Below are 25,567 nucleotides of genomic sequence, written 5' to 3' on the forward strand. Positions count from 1 at the left end.
GATAAGACATCAGTGTGAGAGCCATCACACCTCCTGCAATACTCCAAAATGGCTGCAATTAGACTCTGCCTCCCTCCACATTCTTTTTTTTAATTTTTTTTTTTGTGGTTACTGGGCTACAAGCATAATTGTTTACATACTGCCATTTACTGATGGAGTGATGTTACTTTTACGCTTCACATTGGAACACTCCTTTGAAACCATTGGGTCAATTTGATAGCATTTATGGTGGATTATGATGGGGTGTTTTCACATTTGTGTATTATCGGCCGTGCCTCAGAGGCCGCACTTTAGGCCACCAGTAGCTTGCGGGCCAAGCAATGAATAACAGTGGTATAAGAGGTCAAATGCTCTCAAGCATGTAAAAAGGTCTAAGTGGTCTCAAGCTCTAAATGGTCATGGGTCCAAGCTGTCTAAGATGTCTGAAGGGTGTAAGGGACCCTTAGATAGCCGAGAGGTAAATCTGAATGGTGTTATGGTCTGGAGGGATTTTAGGGGTGGAAAGGTCTTGAGGTTATAGGAGTCTAAAGGGTATAAAAGGCCGAAAGAGTGAAGTGGTCTGAAGGTGTCGAAGGGTCTTAAAGGTAAAAGGGGTCTTAAGGTTCTTAAAGGTCTTGCGTGTCTTGGTGGTCTCAGGGGGCTTTTCTGATCTTAAGGTTCTTGGGTGGGGTGGGGGGGGTCTTAAAGGTCTTTTCTTCTCAGAAGGTCTTAAAATTATTTTGGGGGGGGGTCATAAAGGTCTTTTTCTTTTCTTCTTGGGGGGTCTTAATTGCTTTCTTCTCAGAAACTATACACACAATTGCGATGAAACTTGTCCACAACCTTCATCAACCGTGATGTACCAAAGTTTGTTCACACCATTAAAATCGGGGTCCAAGGGAGTCTATGAGGTGTTTGCTTTCTTCTCAGAAACTACACAAAATTCCAATGAAACTTGACCTCTGCCTTCATCACCCATGTTGTACCAGAGATCGGTCACGACATTAAAAAAAATATCTGGGTCTATCGTGGTTTACGGTGGAGGGGGGGGCAGGGTTGTCCCCCAAAATAGTTATTTGTTTTCTTCTCAGAAACTATACACACAATTCTGATAAAACTTGAGCACAACCTTCATCACCCGTGATGCACCAAAGTTTGTTCATGACATTGAAAAAAATCGGGTTCTAAGGGGGTACAGGGGGTGACCCTCTAAAATATGCATTTGCTTAATTCTCCGAAACTACACATGCAATTTCAATGAAACTTGATTACAACCTTCATCACCCATGATGTACCAAAGTTTGTTCGCATGATTTAAAATATCTGGGTTGAAGGGAATTTATGCAAGGGTTGCCTCCCAAAATAGGTATTTGCTTATACGCCTATAACATTGGTTCATTGGTACATTTTTGCTGATTTCGTCCCATGTTAACTTCCTCCTCAGCATCATTATTCTACCAGGTGACTTCCTCAGTATCATTATATGCCCAGGGGTATTGCCCCGATGTTTACCATTTGAGTTTTTCATCAAATTTTCAACAAACTTTTGTTTTTGAGAATATGAGGAATGCTAATTAATAATATTTGCATTTTCTTTTAGCTGTTATTTTTGTCAAGTTTCGTTTGATTGCAAAGAGGATGTTGACGTGTTTTGCATTTGGGATGCTTTCTTGTTTGTGGATTGTGTGCCATTCATTAAACTACTTTAATTACTCCTGCTTTTATGTTGTTAATCACTTTGTATGTGCCAATTCTCTCTCTCTCCTACATGTCTTCGCCTGCGCCACTGTCTTTTATCCTTCCGTCCATTCCCCAGGTTGAGACATTTGGCTCGATGGAGAAGAAGGAGAAAGTGGAATTCATTCTGGAGCAAATGCGACTGTGCCTGGCTGTTAAGGATTACATCCGTACGCAGATAATCAGCAAGAAGATCAACACAAAGTTCTTTCAGGATGAGAACACCGAGGTGAGAATTTGGGCGAACGATGCCCCTCTGCGGCACATCCACCACTTTAATGGTGAGTTACAAAAGTGTAATGTTCAAATTTGTCTGTAATCTCTGAGTATGATTTGTGCAAGCTGCGTTGTGGTACATCGATAATATCGCTCACACGTCGTGATTAAAATAGAGGGTTCCTTGTGAGAAGTTCTCACCTCTTTTGACAATGCCACAGTCAGGACTGAATTTATTGTCATGTCCTCAAAAAGCTGATTATATGTGTTGTCAGCACATCAGCGTTTTTTTTTTTTTTAACATCGTTAATCGTAAATACTAATTTTGATGTCTGAATGTATATCTCATGATGTACTTCATTTTCAATGTTGTTGTCAGACACCACTCGATCATACATCTTTCTTTGCATCACATTTCAATATAATGTGCAAAGGATAATGGTGAGAATTTTCACACTGATTGCGCATTCCTCACTCCTTCTCCCCCCCCCCCTTCCGTCTCCTCACTCCTTCCCCCCCTCTGTCTCCTCACTCATTCCCCCCCTCTGTCTCCTCACTCATTCCCCCTCTGTCTCCTCACTCATTCCCCCCTCTGTCTCCTCACTCATTCCCCCTCTGTCTCCTCACTCATTCCCCCTCTGTCTCCTCACTCATTCCCTCTCTGTCTCCTCACTCTTCCCCCCTGTCTCTTCACTCCTCCCCCCTCTGTCTCCTCACTCCTCCCCCTGTCTCCTCACTCCTTCCCCCTGTCTCCTCACTCCTTCCCCTCTGTCTCCTCACTCCTTCCCGCCTCTGTCTCCTCACTCCTTCCCGCCTCTGTCTCCCCACTCCTTCCCGCCTCTGGCTCCTCACTCCTTCCCGCCTCTGTCTCCTCACTCCTTCCCGCCTCTGTCTCCTCACTCCTTCCCGCCTCTGTCTCCACTCACTCCTTCCCCCTCTGTCTCCTCACTCCTTCCCCCCTCTGTCTCCTCACTCCTTCCCCTCTGTCTCCTCCTCCTTCCCCCCTCTGTCTCCTCCTCCTTCCCCCCTCTGTCTCCTCCTCCCTTCCCCCCTCTGTCTCCTCACTCCTTCCCCTCTGTCTCCTCCTCCTTCCCCCCTCTGTCTCCTCCATTCCCCCTCACTCATTCCCCCCTCTGTCTCTCACTCATTTCCCCGTCTCCTCACTCATTTCTCCTTCCTCATTTCCCTCTGTCTCCCTCACTCATTTCCCCCTCTGTCTCCTCACCTCCCCCTCTGTCTCCTCACTCATTTCCTCTGTCTCCTCACTCATTTCCCCCTCTGTCTCCTCACTCATTTCCCCCCTCTGTCTCCTCCTCATTTCCCCCTCTGTCTCTCACTCTCTGTCTCCTCACTCCTCTCTGTCTCCTCACTCATTTCCCCCTCTGTCTCCTCACTCATTTCCCCCCTCTGTCTCCTCACTCATTTCCCCCCCCTCTGTCTCCTCACTCATTTCCCCCTCTGTCTCCTCACTCATTCCCCCTCTGTCTCCTCACTCCCTTTCCCCCCTCCCCCTGTCTCCTCCCCTCACCCCCCTGTCTCCTCACTCCTTCCCCCCTGTCTCCTCCTCCCCCCTGTCTCCTCATTTCCCCCTGTCTCCTCACTCTTCCCCCTGTCTCCTCACTCTCCCCCTGTCTCCTCATTTCCCCCTGTCTCCTCTCACTCCTTTCCCCCCACAATCCTCCTCACTCCCCTGTCTCCTCACTCTCTCCTCCTCCCTCTGTCTCCTCCTCATTCTCCCCTCTGTCTCCTCCTCCTTCCCCCTGTCTCCTCACTCCTTCCCCCTGTCTCCTCACTCATTTCCCCCCTCTGTCTCCTCACTCATTTCCCCCCTCTGTCTCCTCACTCATTTCCCCCTCTCTCCTGTCTCCTCACTCATTTCCCCCTCTGTCTCCTCATCATTTCCCCCCTGTCTCCTCACTCATTCCCCCCTCTGTCTCCCTCACTCCTTCCCCTGTCTCCTCACTCCTTCCCCCCTGTCTCCTCCTCCTTCCCCCCTGTCTCCTCACTCCTTCCCCCCTGTCTTCCTCACTCCTTCCCCCTGTCTCCTCCTCCTCCCCCTGTCTCCTCCTCCCTTCCCCCCTGTCTCCTCACTCCTTCCCCCTGTCTCCTCACTCCTTCCCCCTGTCTCCTCACTCCTTCCCCCCCTGTCTCCTCACTCCTTCCCCCCTGTCTCCTCACTCCTCCCCCCTGTCTCCTCCTCCTTCCCCCTGTCTCCTCACTCCTCCCCCTGTCTCCTCACTCCTCCCCCCTGTCTCCTCACTCCTTCCCCCCCTGTCTCCTCCTCACTCCTTCCCCCCCTGTCTCCTCACTCCTTCCCCCTGTCTCCTCACTCCTTCCCCCCTGTCTCCTCACTCCTTCCCCCCTCTGTCTCCTCACTCCTTCCCCCCTGTCTCCCTCCCTCCCCCCTGTCCTCCTCACTCCTTCCCCCCCTGTCTCCTCACTCCTTCCCCCCCTGTCTCCTCACTCCTTCCCCCCTGTCTCCTCACTCCTTCCCCCCTGTCTCCTCACTCCTTCCCCCCTGTCTCCTCACTCCTTCCCCCCTGTCTCCCTCACTCCTTCCCCCTGTCTCCTCACTCCTTCCCCCCTGTCTCCTCACTTCTTCCCCCTGTCTTCTCACTCTTCCCCCTGTCTCCTCCTCCTCCCCCTGTCTCCCTCACTCCTTCCCCCTGTCTCCTCACTCCTTCCCCCTGTCTCCTCACTCCTTCCCCCCTGTCTCCTCCTCCTCCTTCCCCCTGTATCCTCCCTCACTTCCCCCCTGTCTCCTCACTCCTTCCCCCCTGTCTCCTCACTCCTTCCCCCTGTCTCCTCCTCCTTCCCCCTGTCTCCTCACTCCTTCCCCCCTGTCTCCTCACTCCTTCCCCCTGTCTCCTCACTCCTTCCCCCCTGTCTCCTCACTCCTTCCCCCCTGTCTCCTCACTCCTTCCCCCCTGTCTCCTCCTCCTTCCCCCCCCCCTGTCTCTCACTCCTTCCCCCCTGTCTCCTCACTCCTTCCCCCTGTCTCCTCACTCCTTCCCCCTGTCTCCCTCACTCCTCCCCCCTGTCTCCTCACTCCTTCCCCCCTGTCTCCTCACTCCTTCCCCCCTGTCTCCTCCTCCTTCCCCCTGTCTCCCTCCTCCCTTCCCCCCTGTCTCCTCCTCCTCCCCCCTGTCTCCTCACTCCTTCCCCCCTGTTTCTTCACTCCCTTCCCCCTGTCTCCTCACTCCTCCCCCTGTCTCCTCACTCCTCCCCACTGTCTCCTCCTCCTCCCCCTGTCTCCTCACTCCTCCCCCTGTCTCCTCCTCCATCCCCCCTGTCTCCTCACTCCTTCCCCCCTGTCTCCTCCTCCTTCCCCCTGTCTCCTCACTCCTTCCCCCCTGTCTCCCTCACTCCTTCCCCCTGTCTCCTCACTCCTTCCCCCTGTCTCCTCACTCCTTCCCCCCTGTCTCCTCCTCCTTCCCCCCTCGGTCTCCTCCTCCTTCCCCCCTCTGTCTCCTCCTCCTTCCCCCTGTCTCCCTCACTCCTTCCCCCCTGTCTCCTCCTCCTTCCCCCCTGTCTCCTCACTCCTTCCCCCCTGTCTCCTCCTCCTCCCCCCTGTCTCCTCCTCCTTCCCCCTGTCTCCTCACTCCTTCCCCCTGTCTCCTCACTCCTCCCCCTGTCTCCTCACTCCTTCCCCTGTCTCCCCCTGTCTCCTCACTCCTTCCCCCCTGTCTCCTCCTCCTTCCCCCTGTCTCCTCACCTCCTTCCCCCCTGTCTCCTCACTCCTTTCCCCCTGTCTCCTCACTCCTTCCCCCTGTCTCCTCACTCCCTTCCCCCCTGTCTCCTCACTCCTTCCCCCCTGTCTCCTCACTCCTTCCCCCTGTCTCCTCACTCCTTCCCCCCCTGTCTCCTCACTCCTCCCCCTGTCTCCCTCACTCCTTCCCCCCTGTCTCCTCACTCCTTCCCCCTGTCTCCTCACTCCTTCCCCCCTGTCTCCTCACTCCTTCCCCCCTGTCTCCTCCTCCTTCCCCCCTGTCTCCTCACTCCTTCCCCCCTGTCTCCTCACTCCTTCCCCCCTGTCTCCTCACTCCTTCCCCCCTGTCTCCTCACTCCTTCCCCCTGTCTCCCTCACTCCTTCCCCCCTGTCTCCTCACTCCTTCCCCCCGTCTCCTCACTCCTTCCCCCCTGTCTCCTCACTCCTTCCCCCCTGTCTCCTCACTCCTCCCCCTGTCTCCTCACTCCTTCCCCCCTGTCTCCTCACTCCTCCCCCCTGTCTCCTCACTCCTTCCCCCCGTCTCCTCACTCCTTCCCCGTCTCCTCACTCCTTCCCCCCGTCTCCTCACTCCTTCCCCCCGTCTCCCTCACTCCTTCCCCCGTCTCCTCACTCCTCCCCCCGTCTCCTCACTCCTCCCCCGTCTCCTCACTCCTTCCCCCCGTCTCCTCACTCCTTCCCCCCGTCTCCTCACTCCTTCCCCCCCGTCTCCTCACTCCTTCCCCCCGTCTCCTCACTCCTTCCCCGTCTCCCTCCTCCTTCCCCCGTCTCCTCACTCCTTCCCCCGTCTCCTCACTCCTTCCCCCCGTCTCCTCACTCCTTCCCCCCGTCTCCTCACTCCTTCCCCCCGTCTCCTCACTCCTTCCCCCGTCTCCTCACTCCTTCCCCCCCGTCTCCCTCCTCCTTCCCCCGTCTCCTCACTCCCTTCCCCCCGTCTCCTCACTCCTTCCCCCCGTCTCCTCACTCCTTCCCCCCGTCTCCTCACTCCTTCCCCCCGTCTCCTCACTCCCCTTCCCCCGTCTCCTCACTCCTTCCCCCCGTCTCCTCACTCCTTCCCCCCCGTCTCCTCACTCCTTCCCCCGTCTCCTCACTCCTTCCCCCCCTGTCTCCTCACTCCTTCCCCCCGTCTCCCTCACTCCCTTCCCCCGTCTCCTCACTCCTTCCCCCGTCTCCTCACTCCCTTCCCCCCCGTCTCCTCACTCCTTCCCCCGTCTCCTCACTCCTTCCCCCCGTCTCCTCACTCCTTCCCCCGTCTCCTCACTCCTTCCCCCGTCTCCTCACTCCTTCCCCCCGTCTCCTCACTCCTTCCCCCCGTCTCCTCACTCCTTCCCCCGTCTCCTCACTCCTTCCCCCCCGTCTCCTCACTCCTTCCCCCCGTCTCCTCACTCCCTTCCCCCGTCTCCCTCCTCCTTCCCCCCCGTCTCCTCACTCCTTCCCCCCGTCTCCTCACTCCTTCCCCCGTCTCCTCACTCCTTCCCCCCCTGTCTCCCTCCCTCCTTCCCCGTCTCCTCACTCCTTCCCCCGTCTCCTCCTCCCTTCCCCCTGTCTCCTCACTCCTTCCCCCCGTCTCCTCCTCCTTCCCCCCTGTCTCCCTCACTCCTTCCCCCCGTCTCCTCACTCCTTCCCCCCGTCTCCTCACTCCCTTCCCCCCGTCTCCTCACTCCTTCCCCCCGTCTCCTCACTCCTTCCCCCGTCTCCTCCTCCTTCCCCCCCGTCTCCCTCCTCCTTCCCCCTGTCTCCTCACTCCTTCCCCCCTGTCTCCTCCTCCTTCCCCCCCGTCTCCTCACTCCTTCCCCCCCGTCTCCTCCTCCTCCCCCCTCGGTCTCCTCACTCCTTCCCCGTCTCCTCACTCCTTCCCCCCGTCTCCTCCTCCCTTCCCCCTGTCTCCTCACTCCTCCCCCCCCCTGTCTCCTCACCTTCCCCCCCTGTCTCCTCACTCCTTCCCCCTGTCTCCTCCTCCTCCCCCCGTCTCCTCACTGCTTCCCCCGTCTCCTCACTCCTTCCCCCCTGTCTCCTCCTCCTTCCCCCCCGTCTCCTCCTCCCTTCCCCGTCTCCTCCTCCTTCCCCCTGTCTCCTCCTCCTTCCCCCCCTGTCTCCTCACTCCTTCCCCCCCGTCTCCCTCACTCCTCCCCCCCTGTCTCCTCCTCCTTCCCCCGTCTCCTCACTCCTTCCCCCCTGTCTCCTCACTCCTTCCCCCCTGTCTCCTCACTCCTTCCCCCCGTCTCTCCTCCTCCCTTCCCCCCGTCTCCTCACTCCTTCCCCCTGTCTCCTCACTCCTTCCCCCCGTCTCCTCCTCCTTCCCCCCTGTCTCCTCACTCCTTCCCCCTGTCTCCTCCTCCTCCCCCTGTCTTCTCACTCCTTCCCCCTGTCTCCTCACTCCTCCCCCTGTCTCCTCACTCCTCCCCCTGTCTCCTCACTCCCTTCCCCCTGTCTCCTCACTCCTTCCTCCCCTGTCTCCTCCTCCTCCCCCTGTCTCCTCACTCCTCCCCCCTGTCTCCTCACTCCTCCCCCTGTCTCCTCACTCCCTTCCCCCCGTCTCCTCACTCCTTCCCCCCTGTCTCCTCACTCCTTCCCCCCTGTCTCCCTCACTCCTTCCCCCCTGTCTCTCACTCCTTCCCCCCTGTCTCCCTCACTCCTTCCCCCCTGTCTCCTCACTCCTCCCCCTGTCTCCTCCTCCTTCCCCCCTGTCTCTCCTCCTCCTCCCCCTGTCTCCTCCTCCTTCCCCCTGTCTCCTCCTCCTCCCCCTGTCTCCTCACTCCTTCCCCCTGTCTCCTCACTCCTCCCCCCTGTCTCCTCCTCCTTCCCCCTGTCTCCTCACTCCTTCCCCCCTGTCTCCTCACTCCTCCCCCCTGTCTCCTCACTCCTTCCCCCTGTCTCCTCACTCCTTCCCCCCTGTCTCCTCACTCCTTCCCCCTGTCTCCTCACTCCTTCCCCCTGTCTCCTCACTCCTTCCCCCCCTGTCTCCTCACTCCTTCCCCTCCTGTCTCCCTCACTCCTTCCCCCCCTGTATCCTCCTCCTTCCCCCTGTCTCCTCACTCCTTCCCCCTGTCTCCTCACTCCTCCCCCTGTCTCCTCACTCCTTCCCCTGTCTCCTCACTCCTTCCCCCTGTCTCCTCCTCCTTCCCCCTGTCTCCTCCTCCTTCCCCCCTGTCTCCTCACTCCTCCCCCCTGTCTCCTCACTCCTTCCCCCTGTCTCCTCCTCCTTCCCCCCTGTCTCCTCACTCCTTCCCCTGTCTCCTCACTCCTTCCCCCTGTCTCCTCCTCCCCCTGTCTCCCTGTCTCCTCCTCCTGTCCCCCGTCTCCTCACTCCTTCCCCCCCTCTGTCTCCTCACTCCTTCCCCCCTCTGTCTCCCTCACTCCTTCCCCCCTCTGTCTCCTCACTCCTTCCCCCCTGTCTCCTCACTCCTTCCCCCCTGTCTCCCTCCTCCTTCCCCCTGTCTCCTCACTCCTTCCCCCTGTCTCCTCACTCCTTCCCCCTGTCTCCTCACTCCTTCCCCCCTGTCTCATCATCCTTCCCCCTGGCTCCGCACTCCTTCGCCCCCCTTCTCCTCACTCCTTCTCCCTCCCTCCGTCTACTCACTCCTCTGTCTCCTCACTCCTCCTCTCCCTCCGTCTCCTCACTCTCTCACCACCCCTCTCTCAGTGTTCCCGTCGGCGAAACGATGGGTGTTATTTGTTCAGAGCCAAGAAATGAATGAAACCCTTTACAATTACTTTCTATTATCAGGTCAGGCCAGATCAGATGTGAGTTGCTTCAGGTACCATGTAAACCTGTACTAACCTCCTTCATGGACTGGTTGTCGGCGACTAAATCGTCTCCCCCACCAGGTTTCCTGGTGATGAGGGTGCATGGATATGGAAACCCAGCAGGATTAAAAACAAAACCTGTCAAAGGACAGAGGAACTCCTTGTGAGCCAATGGCCATCCATATCTGGTGCCCAACTGTATCTGCGGACATCCTCCTGCAGTTGGGTTACTTTTTATGAGGAGGTTGGTGGCAGGATTGCCACTGTAAAACATTTCACTCCGCAAAATGTATAAAAACCTTCCTGGGTCGGATTGCGGTTGTGTGTCAGGGTGGTGCTGAGGTGTCGTCCACCAGACAGCGGTCTCCTCAGGTTAACCACATTGCAACCCAATTAGAATTACCCTTTAGAACCTTTTAGAATTTCCCTTTATAACCTTTTGGAATAATATAACCCTTCTAGTCTTGGGGGATTTCAATGCATCGACTGGAACTGATAGGGATGGTTATGAGGTGTGTGTTGGTCCCCATGGGTCAGGAACTATGAACCAGAATTGCACTAAGTTCCTTGACTTTGCAAGAAGTCATGGACTTAGGGTGGCTGGTTCATGGTTTCAGCACCCACAAGCTCATCGCTGAACTTGGTATTCCAACGCTGGCGGTGTGGCAAAGGAGATTGACCATGTCCTCATTGACGGTCGTTGGAGGATGATCCAGAACTGCAGGGTCTACCGGAGTGCTCAGTTCCTCAATACTGACCACAGGCTTGTTGTAGCAACTCTAAAGCTGCACCTTAAATCCTGGAGAATGGTACCATCCCAGCCAAGGCTGGATGTTGGCAAGCTCAGGGATGAGAGAGTAGCTGAGGAGTTTGCGAACAGGCTGAGTGGACACTTGGGGGGTCTGGGTGCTTTGGGGAGTCCTGAAGAGTTGTGGAGCTCCTTCAAGACCACCGTCCTTGATGTTGCCGGTGGATGTCTTGGAGCTCACCACAGGGCAAAGAAGAATTTTGTCTCTCAAGGGACACTGGATACCATTGACCAGAGTCGCAGGGCCAGGCTGAATGGCAGAGCTGAGCTGTTCAGGGAGCTGAGGCGTAAAACTGTACGTGCACTGAGGGTGGACAAGGAGGCCTATGTGCGAGGAATCTGTGTGGGGGTAGAGCATCACCTGTGGACAGGTGATTCTCGTCCTGCTTACAGGGGAATTCGCGCATTACGTTCATCCAAGCCCATCTCTCGGAGCACTGCAGTTCGAGCAGAGAGTGTTAGGCTCTTGACAGAGGAGTCTGAAGTGAAGGCCCGCTGGGCCGGTTACTTTGAGCGGTTGTACCAGTCTGATCCCCCAACTGTCGAGTTGGACGTCAAGGGTGTTGCTGGACAATCCCTGTTGCTGACCCTCGAATCAACTGTGGTCCACCTTCGCTTGTGGAAACACGGGCTGCGGTGAACCAGTTGAAACGGCGCAAAGCTCCAGGGATCTGTGGCATCCATGCTGAACCTCTCAAGGCTGGTGGAAATGCTGCACTCGTGTCGTTGCATGCAGTTTTGTGCTCTGCCTGGAACACAGGCATCATCCCAACTGACTGGAAGAGGGGCCTTGTTGTCCCTCTCTGGAAAGGGAAGGGTGATCGCCAAGACTGCAACAACTACCGAGGGGTGACGCTGCTCTCAGTGCCGGGCAAGGTCTTTGCTCGGATAATTCTTGATAGGGTTCGCCACCATCTGCTTGAGCACCAGCGTCCAGAGCAGTCAGGCTTTACACCAAAGAGGTCAACGATTGACCGTATCCTTGCCTTTCGTGTCCTCACCGAACGCAGACGAGAGTTTCGGCAGGGGCTGCTTGCAGCCTATGTTGATCTCTGTAAAGCGTTCGATTCAGTGAATCGGGATGTCCTCTGGAGGATTCTTGTTCTTCGTGGGGTGCCACCAAAACTGATTGGTCTGATGTCTGAACTCTACTCTGGAACTGAGAGTGCTGTGAAGTGTGGTGGTACCATCTCTGACTTATTTCCAGTTGTTATTGGAGTTCGTCAGGGGTGTGTACTGGCCCCCACACTTTTCAGCACTTCTATGGACTGGATTTTAGGGAGGATGTCGGAGAGATCAAGTTGCGGTGCATCGTTTGGGAATGTCAAGATCTCGGACCTTGATTTTGCAGATGATGCAGTCATCTTTGCGGAGACTTTAGACATCCTTTTGGGGGCCCTCGAGGTGCTGAATGAGGAGTCGGAGCCGCTGGGATTACGGGTTTCTTGGGTCAAAACTAAGATCCAGGCTTTCGTTGACATCTTAGATGCTGCTGTCCTGTCTGTGTCTGTTTGTGGTGAGGATGTTGAGGTCGTGGAGAGATTCACTTACCTTGGCAGTGATATTCATGTCTCTGCTGGCTGCGAGTCAGAGGTCAGTAGACGTCTGGGTCGGGCCTGGGGAGTCATGGATTCACTGGATCATGGGGTGTGGCGCTGCCGGTACCTGTGCGGGAGGACGAAAGTCCGAGTCTGCAGGTACTTGGTACTTCCAGTCTTGCTCTATGGATGCGAGACTTGGACTCTGACCAAGGATCTGAGATGGAGACTTAATTCTTTTGGTACCAGGTCTCTTCGGAGAATCCTTGGCTATCGCTGGTCGGATTTTGTGTCCAACGAGCGGTTGCTGAGAGAGACTCTGATGAGATTTGTTACCTGCATAGTCCGTGAGCGTCAGTTGCGGCTGTATGGACATGTGGCTCGTTTTCCTGACGCTGATCCTGCTCACCAGATTCTCTCAGCGAGGGAGTCTCATGAGTGGAGGAGGCCAGTGGGCCGACCACGTGCCTCGTGGTTGCAGCAGGTTGACCATCATCTCAAGGAGATGGGGATGGGCCTGGCATCTGCCTGGGGGATGGCCAGACGGAGGCCCCTGGAGTACCGGCGGAAAGTGGACGCAGCGACGCGCTGTTCTGGCACATGCTCCCATACCTGACCTACCTGGAATAAAACTCTGTGGGTTAAGGTGCTGTCACACCTTGACGTTTTAGCCAGCAATGTCAACGTATAAAAATGGATGTAAAACGTTGGCGTATGCTGAAGTTTTGAGGTTTTTAAAAAAGTTTTAGTCGTATTCATAACGTGTTGGTCGTATGCGTAACATATTAGTAACAGGCACAGAACGTTTCGTTGTCTTATAGATAACTTGTACCAACGAATGCTTAGCCTGTTGTCTGCGTTCACAACCTCTGCCCAACGATAGTTTAACTTTGGCATAGCGCGCTGCACGTATCGCCGACGAACTCGTGGCGTAGCCTGTTCAAAACCTGCTGCACGCCGATTGAAATCATAACCGCCTGAGAATTGGAAGTGTCAACATCGCAGTCACACCTTGACAATTTAGCCAGCATATGCCGACCTCTGAAAAATGTGTCTAAAACGCTGGCACACGTCGAATACGGTATGGGTAAGTTGTGTATACGTTAGGAGCACGCTGAAAAACAATGAAATACGCTGTCATATTCCGTGGTACGTTTAGTACGTCGTGAAATTTCAAGCATGCTGAAAATTTTACGACGTACTCGACGTATGGCTCACAAGTTCCGCATTCGCCAGCATAAGTTCTTGGCACGCTCCGCGATCGTTTTCACACGTCGGACGCACGTAACTTGTAAGTTTCTCACAAGTCGAAACGCGTCGAGGTAATGTTTAGCATACCCGAAACTTAATTTTTGACCTATGAGTAGCGTGCTTTGAACCTATGTGTAACGTATCTCAAACGCACATTGTCTTATGTAGACGAATTTGATTGACGTCTTCCGGACGACCACAGAACTTACTGAACGTGTTTCTAACTTACATCTACCGTACAATGGCGATTTGGCAGCGTTTAGGGGAATTGGTATATGCAAATGGGCTTCACAAGAGGAACCCATCAGTGTTCCAGACTCCATGTTGAGTAGATGTCAATGTCAGTAGTATCAGTAGTCGTAGTATTAGGTGAGCGTGTCAGTAGTAGTAGTAGTAGTAGTAGTAGTATTGGTAGTAGTAGTAGTAGTAGGTCCATGTTAATTGTAGGTGAGCGTGATGGGGAGGGTGTGGGTGATGATGGATCCTCGTTGTGTCCACGAATAGGAGACTACTTTGCACCATTGTTCGATGTTCTTTTTGGCTAATTTTTTTTCTCATTCCCACGATGAACTATTTTTTTGTTTCAGTTTTTAAAGTATTCAAAACGACTTGGACAAAATGCATAATGTACTAGTAATGAACACAGAACGCTTCGATAACTTATAGATAAGTTATACCAACGATTGATTAGCGTGTTTTAGGCTTCCACAACCTATGCCCAACGATAGTCTAACGTATGCATAGCGTGGCAGTGTATTGTCGACGATTACGTGAGGTTTTCTATTCATAGGCTGCAACTTCACTTTTAATAAATGCCTGTCACTCGCCTATTGTTTTTGGACGCTGGTGCTCGGCAATTAAAATCGTTTCCATTGAACGAGTTAAATCGCTTCCACAGCACTGCATTCACGGCACCAACAGCAGCAGGCTCAGTGCCAGCCTCATGCCAGGCTCAAGCGGATCCCTGTAGAAGGTGTACTGCTTGGTTATCCTTGGATCCACTCTGGCTAGCAGCTCGTCGAACATCGCTGGGGGCATTCACAGGAAGTTGATGAAGGATGCATGGTCCTCGTTCCAGAGTTCCACCATGAGCTGGTCATATATGCCGTAATGGCGTCGCCTCCCGATCCATGGTCTGACCCAGTTCCTTCTCCTCCGTTCACGTCTTCTTCTCCCGGCTCTATTGGCACGCAACTGGTGCAGTGTCAACTCGATGAGGTCATGTTGATGTTGGAGGACAGGTAGGTATTGTCGTCTCAGCCTTGCCGTATCCTCCATCTCTCGGAATGACATGGACATGTACTCACCACGAAGTCTAAAAAAAAAAAAAGACGGGTTCCTCCTGTGAAGCCCCTTTTTATATACCAAATCCCTTAATCGCTGCCAATACGCCGTTATACGGTATCTGTAAGTTAGAAACACGTTCAGAAAGTTCTGTGGTCGTCCTGAAGACGTCAAGTACGTCTACATACGTATTTGTGCGTGGGACATGCTTTACAAATAATTCCCAAGCACGTTACTCATAGGTTATAAATAAGTCACAGGTACCCTAAACATTACTTTGACGTGTTTCGACGTATGAGGAACTTTCAAATAACGTGTTGCTAAGTGTGAACAACGTTCGTGTCGCGTGCTTACAAAACGTTACTCATAGGTTAGAAATAAGTTTCGGGTACGCTAAACATTACCTCGACGTGTTTCGACTTATGAGTAACTTACAAGTAACGTGTGTCGACGTGTGTCAACGATCGCAGAATGTGCCTACAACTTATGGCCAGCGTAGCAGAACATGTGAGTCATACGCTGGCATACGTCGTAAAATTTCAAGCATGCAAAAATTTGAGGACAACCCAAAAGTACAACGTTTAAAGCCAGCGTACTACGACGTATGGCAGTGTTTTTCAGCGTGCTCTTAACGTATACAAAACGTACCCATAACGTATTCGACGTGTGCCAGCGTTTTAGACAATTTTTTTCATAAATCGGCATACGCTGGCTAAATCGTCAAGGTGTGACAGCGGCTTTAGAAAGGTTATTTTTCATCATTTTTGATGGGCGTACAGATGGAAGAAAGGACATACCCAAATATTGTAGAGGCTTCTCCGCTTTAAAATGTAAGGGTGCTGGGGTTGGGTAAGAATAATGAAAATAGGGAATAGATGATACAAGCGGCAGTCTTGGAGCATGTCACACAGCAGACGTATCTGGGGGGGGTGATAATATGGGGGATAAGCAGACAGCACAGTGCCAGGCAGCTCTAGGTAAAGGCTATCAGGATTTTAGGTTGTATTTGTGGGAGATAAATTCTAAAACAAAAGAGGTAATGTTAACACTGTACATGAGTTTGTTGAGGCCTCATCGAGAATATGTTCTTCAGTTCTGGTCACCATATCTGCCATAGAGAGGGCTACTAGATTGATATGGGGCTGGCGAGACTAAGCTTTGAGGAGCGGTTGAAGGAGACAGGGCTTTATATGTTAAAAAGGAGATGATTATGAGGGTATCTGATGAAGATGTTTAAGATAACGAAGGGAAGAGACAAAATAAGCACAGAAGGGTTTTCTTGGCAGAATAGACAATGGTAGTACCAGGGTTCATAGATTGAAAGTAAATAAGATGAAAGGAAAGTTTTCAGTCGAGGGTCTTTCAGTCGAAGAGTAGTTAATGCATGAAATAGTCTCCCGAGGAAGGTAGTGGTAGAAAAAAAGAGTAGATAGGTTTAAATTGGAATGTAATAGGTAACTAGATTACTTGGAGATGGAGGAGTAAAGGGGATACTGGCAGGACTTATCGGTAGCTTCTGTGTGGATGGGTGATGGTTTATCCTTCCATTGGGACCATACTCTGTGCAGAGCATTGGTGCTGCCAAAGCAGTCTCCTGGGCTATTGGGCACAATCATGGACGGGTCGCCACTCCGACACAGGATACTCGAATGGCTCAATCATCCCAGCAAGTTGGTACTCATTTTGCTGACCTTGGAAGGATGATGGGTTGAGTCAACCCCACCTGGTATTAATTTAACGACTGAGCAGGATTTTAACTTAGCCCGCCACCCTAACCATTAAGCCAACACCAAGCACGATGGTTTATGGGGTTGATGCAGTACAGGCATGATTAACGGAATGGCCTCAGCCTCCGCCAAAGTTACTTCTATCGATATCTTTGTAAACTTTAAACTTCCTTTATATCGCTTCTTTCATTTTCATCATGAACATTCGCTTTGGAACTGGGACAGTATGCAAGAAACCTCACTGACTTCTTCTTTGCAGATCTTCATCATCTTTTCATATCTTCCACTTCTTCTGTTCAGATCTTCCTCTTCGTGTGTTCGGGTCTTCCTCCTCTTCTTTTCAGACACCGTATTCCTCCTCTTAAATCGAAACCGAATACTCTTCAAATTTTAAACAAAATTTTGAATTCCACTGTACGATTCAAAGTATAAAATGTAATTGATCTTCAATTTATTTGTATTCCTGTTGCATTATAATTTTGCATTCAGACCATTAAGGCATTAGGAAGTGCCCATACCTTCTGGCAAGCAGAAGTCGTGTCACACATACAGATTGAAAAAATAAATCCACCAACGACATGATATCACCGTGGGCTATAAAATATGAGCAATGAAATAACAGAAGGAAAGTTGTTTGCATTACTGTCAGTCTGATTACCTAATGAAGTGACGCTGTACTGGGACTGTGAGGTAGTTGTGGTTACTTTGTTTTACAACAACCATCTCTTCTGTACAACAATAGATTTTTTTTTTATCATAACCACTTCACATTATTCAAACAATGGCCTTTGCTCTCCAGGAACAAAAGCTAAAGTACTACTACCTCATGATACAATTGGATCAACACGAGGGTTCATACCTGTCCATATGCAAGCACTACCGTGCCATCTTTGATACGCCCTGCATCCAAGCAGAGCAAGCGAAGTGGCAGCAGGTGGGTGGTTTATTTTTCTATGTACAGTGGGGAGAACAAGTATTTGATACACTGCCGATTTTGCAGGTTTTCCCACTTACAAAGCACGTAGAGGTCTGTAATTTTTATCATCGGTACACTTCAACTGTGAAAGACGGAATCTAAAACAAAAATCCTGAAAATCACATTGTATGATTTTTAAATAATTAATTTGCATTTTATTGCATGAAATAAGTATTTGATGCATCAGAAAAACAGAAATTAATATTTGGTACAGAAACCTTTGTTTGCAATTACAGAGATCAGACGTTTCCTGTAGTTCTTAACCAGGTTTGCACAGACTGCAGCAGGGATTTTGGCCCACTCCTCCATACAGATCTTCTCCAGATCCTTCAGGTTTCGGGGCTGTCGCTGGGCAACACAGACTTTCAGCTCCCTCCAAAGATTTTATAATGGGTTCAGGGCTGGAGACTGGCTAGGCCAATCCAGGACCTTGAGATGCTTCTTACGGAGCCACTCCTTAGTCGCCCTGGCTGTGTGTTTCGGGTCGTTGTCATGCTGGAGGACCCAGCCACGCTTCATCTTCATTGCTCTTGTTGAGGGAAGGAGGTTGTTGGCCAAGATCTCACGATACATGGCCCCATCCATCTTCCCCTCAATACGGTGCAGTCGTCCTGTCCCCTTTGCAGAAAAGCATCCCCAAAAATGATGTTTCCACCTCCATGTTTCACGATTGGGATGGTGTTCTTGGGGTTGTACTCATCCTTCTTCTTCCTCCAAACACGGCGAGTGGAGTTTAAACCAAAAAGCTCTATTTTGGTCTCATCAGACCACATGACCTTCTCCCATTCCTCCTCTGGATCATCCAGATGGTCATTGACAAACTTCAGACAGACCTGGACATGCGCTGGCTTGAGCAGAGGGACCTTGCGTGCGCTGCAAGATTTTAATCCATGATGGCGTAATGTGTTACTTATGGTTTTCTTTGATACTGTGGTCCCAGCTCTCTTCAGGTCATTGACCAGATCCTGCCGTGTAGTTCTGGGCTGATCCCTCACCTTTCTGATGATCATTGAGGCTCCACGAGGTGAGATCTTGCATGGAGCCCCAGACCGAGGGAGATTGACTGTTATCTTGAACTTCTTCCATTTTCTAATAATTGCGCCAACAGTTGTTGCCTTCTCACCAAGCTGCTTGCCTATTGTCTTGTAGCCCATCCCAGCCTTGTGCAAGTCTACAATTTTGTCCCTGATGTCCTTAGACAGCTCTCTGGTCTTGCCCATTGTGGAAAGGTTGGAGTCTGATTGATTGATTGAGTGTGGACAGCTGTCTTCTATGCAGATAACGAGTTCAAACAGGTGCAGTTAATACAGGTAATGAGTGGAGAATGGGAGGGCTTCTTAAAAACAAAACTAAGAGGTCTGTGAGAGCCGGAATTCTTACTGGTTGGTAGGTGATCAAATACTTATTTCATGCAATAAAATGCAAATTAATTATTTAAAAATCATACAATGTGATTTTCAGGATTTTTGTTTTAGATTCCGTCTTTCACAGTTGAAGTGTACCGATGATAAAAATTACAGACCTCTACGTGCTTTGTAAGTGGGAAAACCTGCAAAATCGGCAGTGTATCAAATACTTGTTCTCCCCACTGTATGTGGGTATGTATTTTGAGGAAGTTTTGATGGTTGAGAATAAATTTGAGAAACCCGATCGTGCTTCAACCTGTTTTATTGTTGAACAAAAACGCAGGGTTTCGGCACCAAACGCAAATCTGACTTGGACGTACCTCCAGGTAAAAATGTTCGGAACTTATAACAACACCCAACAATGCTTGACTGGTGGTGGGGTTGCTCATGATATCAACCGACAGTTCTCTGTTGGTATTGGTGGTATCTTGCTGCTTAATCTGTGGACCTTGATTATTACCAGAGCGACTACCTTCACAATTTTTTTAAACCATGTCCATGTCAGATTGTTTGTACACATTTTTAATGTTAAACACACTCTGAAAGGTAATGTTGCCTTGAAGGTCAAGTGTCACTTCCTTCTTCTGTTTGTGATGTCATTGCTGCATCAGTCCTGATTAAATCGTTTTATCGTTCTGTTTCCGATGGTGGGATAACTGTGATGTGCTCTGCTTACCCCACTTGCAATGTCACAGGCTTTGAAGAGCGTGGTGTTGTATGTGGTACTGGCACCGTACGACAACGAACAGTCCGATTTGGTGCATCGCATTGGGCAGGAGCGCAAGCTCGAAGAACTTTCTGTGTACAGGTATCAATTGCAAGGTGTTCCCGATGCAGCCAATGAGCTTTACGTACTTTCAAAAACATTTGTTATTTTAAAAATAATTATGAGTGACTGCTATTGTTCAGAAATTGTCAAAAGTTCCGAGGGCCTTAAAGTGGCTTGCTTTGTGTAGGCGGATAATGGTCAGGTCAGGTATGGGAGCATGTGCCGGAGCAGCGTGTCGCTGCGTCCACTTTCCGCCAGTACTCTGGGAGCCTCCAACTGGCCATCCCCTAGGCAGATGCTTGGCCCATCCTCATCTCCTTGAGATACCGGTCAACCTGCTGCAACTATGAGGCACGTGGTCAGCCCATTGGCCTCGTCCACTAGGCTCCCTCACTGAGAGAATCTGGTAAGCTGCATCAGCGTCAGGAAAACGGGCCACATGTCCATGCAGCTGATGCGCACAGACTATGCAGGTAACAAATCTCATTTGAGTCTCTCTCGGCAACCGCTCGTTGGACACAAACTCTGACCAGCGATAGCCAAGGATTCTCGGAAGAGACCTGGTACCAAAGGAATGAAGTCTCCATCTCAGATCCCTGGTCAGAGTCCAAGTCTCACATCCATAGAGCAAGACTTGAAATAGCCAAGGACGTGAAGACTCAGACTTTCGTTGTCCTGCACAGGTTCTGACAGTGCCACACCCCATGATCCAGTGAGCTCATGACTCCCCAGGCCCGAACCAGACGTCCATTGACCTCTGGCTCACAGCCAGCAAAGATGTGGATGTCACTGCCAATGAAAGTGAATCTCTCCGTGACCAAAACATCCTCACCACAAACGGGTGTAGACAAGATAGCAGCATCCAATATGTCATTTAAAGCCAACTTAGTTTTGACCCAGGAAACCAGTAATCCCAGCGGCTCCAACTCCTCAATCAGTACCTCTCGGGCCCCCAAAAGGATATCCACAGTTTCCGCGAAGATGACTGCATCATCTGTGAAATCAAGGTCAGAGATCTTTACATTCCCAAACGATGCACCGCAGCTTAATCTCTTCGACATCCTCCCCAAAATCCAGTCCATAGAAGTGCTGAAGTGTGTGTGGGGGCCACAACACACCCCTGATGAACTCGAGTAAGAACTGTAAAAAAAGTCAGAGATGGTACCACCACATCTCACAACACTCTCAGTACCAGAGTACAGTTCAGACATCAGAGTGATCAGTTTTGGTGGCACCCCACGAAGACCAAGAATCCTCCAGAGAGCATCCCGATTCACTGAATCTAACCCTAACAGCAGAGATCAACAAAGGCTGCAAGTAGCCCCTGCCTAAACTCTCATCTGCGTTTGGTAAAGACCTGAAGGGCAAGGATACAGCCAGTCGTTGACGTATTTGGTGTGAAGCCTGACAGCTCTGGGTGCTGGTGCGCAAGCAGATGGTGACGAACCCGATCAAGAATTATCCGAGCAAAGACCTTGCCCGGCACTGAGAGCAGCGTCATCCCTTGGTAGTTGTTGCAGTCCTGGCGATCACTCTTCCCTTTCCAGAGAGGGACAACAACGCTCCTCTTCCAGTCAGTTGGCATGATGCCTGTGTTCCAGGCAGAGCACAGAACTGCATGCAATGATGTGAGTACAGCATTTCCACCAGCCTTGAGAAGTTCAGCATGGATGCCACAAATCCCAGGAACTTTATCCCCTCTCAAATGGTACATCGCATCCTGTGTCTCCACCGACAAAGGTGGATCACAGTTGATTGGAGGGCCAGCAATTGGGATAGTAACATCCCTGACATCCAACTCAACAGCTGGTGGATCAGCCTCGTACAGCCACTTAAAGTAACTGGCCCAGTGGGCCTTCACTTCGGACTCCTCTGTCAAAAGCCCTCCACTCTCCGATCAAACTGCAGTACACCGAGGGATGGGCTTGGAGGAACGCAATTCGTGAATTCCCCTGTAAGCATGACGTGAATCACTTGACCACAAGTGATGCTCTACCCCCTCAGATTCCTCGCACTTAGGCCTCCTTGCCCACCATCAGCGCATGTAAAATTTTATGCATCAACCCTCTGAATAGCTCAGCTCTGCCATTAAGCTTGGCCCTGTGACTTTGTTCAGTGGTATCCAGTGTCCCTTGAGAGACAATATTCTTCTTCACCCTTCGGTGAGTTCCAAGACAGCGACTGGCTACATCAAGGATGGTGGTCTTGAAGGTACTCCACAACTCTTCAGGATTCCCCAAAGCACCCAGATCCCCCAAATCCCCACTCAGCCTGTTTGCAAAGTCCTCAGTTACCCTCTAATTCTTGATCTTGCCAATACCCAGCCAAGGCTGGGATGGTACCATTCTCCTGGATTTAAGCTGCAACTTCAGAGTTGCTACAACAATCATTTGGTCGGTATTGAGGAACTGAGCGCTCTGGAGACGCTGCATTTCTGGATCATCTTGCAATGACCATCAACGAGCACGTGGTCAATCTCCTTTGCCACACCACCAGTGTTGGAATACCAAGTCCAGCGATGAGGCTGTGGGTGCTGAAACCGTGAACCAGCCACCCTAGTTGCAGGACTTCTTGCAAAGTCAAGGAACTTCATGCTATTCTGGTTCATAGTTCCAGACCCATGGGGACCAAGACATGTCTCATAACCATCCTATCAGTTCCAGTTGATGCATTGAAATTCCCCAAGACTAGAAGAGTAACTCGCCTGGGACACTGATCAACCACAGACTCGAGCATGGCATCGAATGCATCCTTCACGGTGAAATCACTCGCCTCAATCGGAGCATAGACAGAGACCAGGGAAATGACACCCAAGGAGTGACGAATCCTTAGTCTCATAATACGCTCGTTGTCCGGTGTTACTTCAATTATCATTGGAGTCAGCTTATTGGACACAGCTACAGCAACTCCTTGGGCATGGTAACCATGAGAGTGACCAAACCGATAGTTTGTGTAACCACCCGCCATGATCTCGCAACTATCCTGTCTCCAAACCTCAGAGAGTGCTGCAATACCGATGTTCAAACGCTTGAGCTCAGATAATAACAGACAGGTGATCATCCTCTCTTCGGAATAGGGCATTCCAGGCACCCACCCGAAGGGATCGCCTTTGGTTAACTCAAGGAGACCGCAGTCTGGTGGACGACATCTCAGCACCACCTCGACACACACTACCGCAATCTGACCCGGAAAGGTTAACCCATAGTTTTCCTCCAGTCATCAAAGATTGAAGGTCCCGAAGGCTTTGTCCCAATCCCGTCATCTGGTGAGCTGCCCTGTGGAGGGCAGCTGCACAGTAGGTATTCCTACAGGTTGAGTTTTCAGATTTATTTGCGTTTTTGTGTTTTGCGGAGTGAAGTGTTTTACGGTGGCCGGAGTTCAAATCCTGCCACCAACCTCATAAAAAGTAGCCCAACTGCAGGAAGACATCCGCAGACACAATTGGGTACTAGATATGGATGGCCGTTGACTCGCAAGGAGCTCCTCCGCCCTTTTGACAGGTTTTATTTTTAATCCTGCTGCGTGTCCATATCCATACACCCTCCTCACCAGGAAACTTGGGGGGGGGGGGGGGGGGGAGACGGTTTTTGTGCCGACAATTCGACCATGAAACATGTTAGTACAGGTTTACCTGGTATCTGCAGCACGTCACAGATCTAATCTGACCTGACCTTTCTTGATAATGGCTGTTCACTGTAATCATATATTATGAGTATTGTTTGAACATTTTGATTTTTAATTTGTTAACTTCATTTTTCCAGGGAATTCCTGAAGCTTTTCACCACCTCAGAGCTTATGTATTGGACCTCCCTGCTCGACCTGTATGCGAAAGAACTGCGGGACGGCACATCTGAACACCCAGCACCGGATGTGTTTGACCACACGCCCGCAGGAGACGCTCGCTGGAAGATTCTCAAGAACCGTCTAGTGGAGCACGTACGTCACATGTTGGAGGAATGTTTCAAGGAATGCCTGGAGATTGTGGTTTTGTAGCACTCGGAGTCGAGAGAGGGACTCTTCATGATTGCTGACAGGCAGATATGCATTTCTATTTCATTTGGTGTTCATTCATTTTTCTTGTGCTTGTATTCGCACTTTATTACCACCGAGTGAGCAAGTTGTTCAGGTTCGGTAAGAAATGAAAACCAAACTGGTGCATTTCAAGAAAATGATTATCCTGTTGGATGTAATCCACACTTGCGGGTTTCAGAAGGTGGAACGGAGTCCACTCAGGACTCAAAGTATCCACCTCCGTTTTGGTAAGGGTTTACGATTCATGAACCAAGCTGTGAAGTTTTCTTGTTCTCAAAGTTTTGCTCCGAGGGCACTCTTCTTTTTTTATTTTTTTATTATTAGGATCGGCCCAGACAACCTCCAGTTGTAGTTTGTTTGAAGTAATATTCCCCCATGATCGTTTTTGCAAATCGAGCATACTTTTTTTTTCAATTGCCACATCAGTCCCTTAACTTCAAAAGAATTATATATTTTAATAATCTTTTAAATCCTCGACCTTCTCCATGTCTGGCACTGTGAATCACTTGGCAAGGGTCCTTGCCATTATGTAAAGACATTGCCCTTCGGCTGGCATCCGTCCTGACCTGCCTTTTAAAGGCATCGTTAAGCTTTTCCACAAAGCCATCATTCATTTGCCTGTGTATTGACATAACTGCCTGTGCTTTGTTTCTTCGAACATGGATGGTAGATAAGGCCTGTGGGGTTTACAATCTCGATTTAACATGCAGTTTTTATTTTTGATTTCTCAGAATATCCGAGTGATGGCGAAGTACTACACACGAATTAGTATGAACAGGATTTCTGAGCTGCTCGACCTGTCTGTGGATGTAAGCACTGGGAGGGAGGGAAACTCAAGATTGTGGTACAATGCCAGCCAAGATGCCTTCACTTTGTGCAATCTCAACCGACGGTTTATTGTCGTCTTCCTGAGCAGACGTCACTCTCGGCATAAACTTTGTAATAGTTGGATCTTTTCTCTGCTCGAATGTGATTTTTAACCTTACAAGTTTGAACAACGCTCTGCCTGTCTGGAAACAAGATAATGGCTGGTTGCAGATCATCATGATAGGTCTTACAGATTTCATGTCTGTAGTAATATGCACCTGCACTTGTTGTGGTGTCTGCCTTGCTGTCTGTGACCAACCTTTTTGATAGTTACCTCGACCACCAAAGGTGTGACAGAGGTTGTTTTCACCCATTTGTCTGTTTGGCTGTGAGTGGGATATCTTAAAGTTAATGACTGATTCGGACTAAATTTGGTGGACAGGTTCGGTGTGTGACAAGGATGAAGTGATTCGATTTTGGTGAAGATCTGGATCCGGATCCGGATACAGATACGAGAATATTTTAAAACGTTGTGGACAGGTGATGACAAAATTTGGTGGATTGGTTGGATAGGTGACAAGAACACGCCGATTAGATTTTGGTTAAAGTCCGGATTCATATCTGGCCTATGAGTGGGATACAAAACATAAACTGTTCAACCTGGTGGAGGTATGCCCTCCACCAAGTGCCGTTCCAGTTTAATTATGATTCTCACCCAGTTATTTTAATTTTGAATTTGTCTCAAAAGGATGTTGACCATTACAACCAACCCCACTGTTCTCATCACAGGAATCGGAGGATTTCTTGTCCGTCCTCATGGTGAACAAGACTATATTTGCTAAGATTGATCGACTCGCTGGAGTCATCAATTTCCAGAGGCCGAAAGATCCCAATGACGTCCTCAACGAGTGGTCACAGAATCTAAACGCGCTCATGTCGCTCGTGAATAAAACTACGCATCTCATTGCCAAGGAAGAAATGATCCACAACCTGCAGTAACTGATCTTTGGAAGACACCTTACCACTACGACATACATTTGTGTAATATATTGTATCTTGGTTTTCAGGTCATTTCCTGTTTAATGATGTGATGCTAATTTGTGAACTCCCTTCCGGTCAGTGTCCTTGTACCTGCCGACCTGAGTCAGATTTGCGTCGTGCCACTTCTCTGGCGTGCCTCTTCTTCGCACCTTGTTTGTGGTAAAGTCTAAAAACTGCAGTGCAAGAGATATGGGATATGTGGTGTGGTTCCAATAAAGCCTGTCTTTGTATAAAACTTGCACAAATCATTTTTTTATCCACTATATTTGCCAAACATCTATGCACTCAATCCATACCCTAAGTGACGGCACACCTGTGCTGTTGTAACCATGCACACTTCAACTTGTGCCTCCGTATCCTCAACAATGTTTCTCACCATAAAAAAAACATACATTTAAAGCTGGACAATGATGAGTTACAAAGCACCGCATATTTCTGTTTGAAAGCTCATTCTTGTGTGCCTTGTAAAGCTTTAGTCAGAGGTAGCAAGTGTTCCCAGCTCTTTGTGTTTATTTTTTTTTA

The 25,567-nt window shown here is 50.4% G+C and overlaps 1 protein-coding gene across 2 annotated transcripts in view; it reads left to right on the forward strand.

Moving 5' to 3' along the window:
• The window catches only part of PSMD12 (proteasome 26S subunit, non-ATPase 12), a 39,128-nt gene extending 13,848 nt beyond the window's left edge, over nucleotides 1-25,280 (forward strand). Inside the window, exons 6-11 of one of the 2 annotated variants that reach the window (XM_085893021.1) lie at nucleotides 1,796-1,945; nucleotides 16,814-16,948; nucleotides 19,092-19,204; nucleotides 22,927-23,101; nucleotides 23,929-24,006; nucleotides 24,794-25,280. In XM_085893021.1, coding sequence (XP_085749147.1) covers nucleotides 1,796-1,945; nucleotides 16,814-16,948; nucleotides 19,092-19,204; nucleotides 22,927-23,101; nucleotides 23,929-24,006; nucleotides 24,794-25,003 — 861 coding nt within the window. In that variant the 3' untranslated portion in view covers nucleotides 25,004-25,280. The remainder of the gene's footprint in view (nucleotides 1-1,795; nucleotides 1,946-16,813; nucleotides 16,949-19,091; nucleotides 19,205-22,926; nucleotides 23,102-23,928; nucleotides 24,007-24,793) is intronic. The other variant, XM_085893022.1, reaches the window with a different exon arrangement.
• Nucleotides 25,281-25,567: the final 287 nt, after the last annotated feature.

Source organism: Eptatretus burgeri, chromosome 8 (genome assembly GCF_056783735.1).
Source record: "Eptatretus burgeri isolate ZD-2024b chromosome 8, Ebu_testis_v1, whole genome shotgun sequence".
NCBI lineage: Eukaryota > Metazoa > Chordata > Myxini > Myxiniformes > Myxinidae > Eptatretus > Eptatretus burgeri.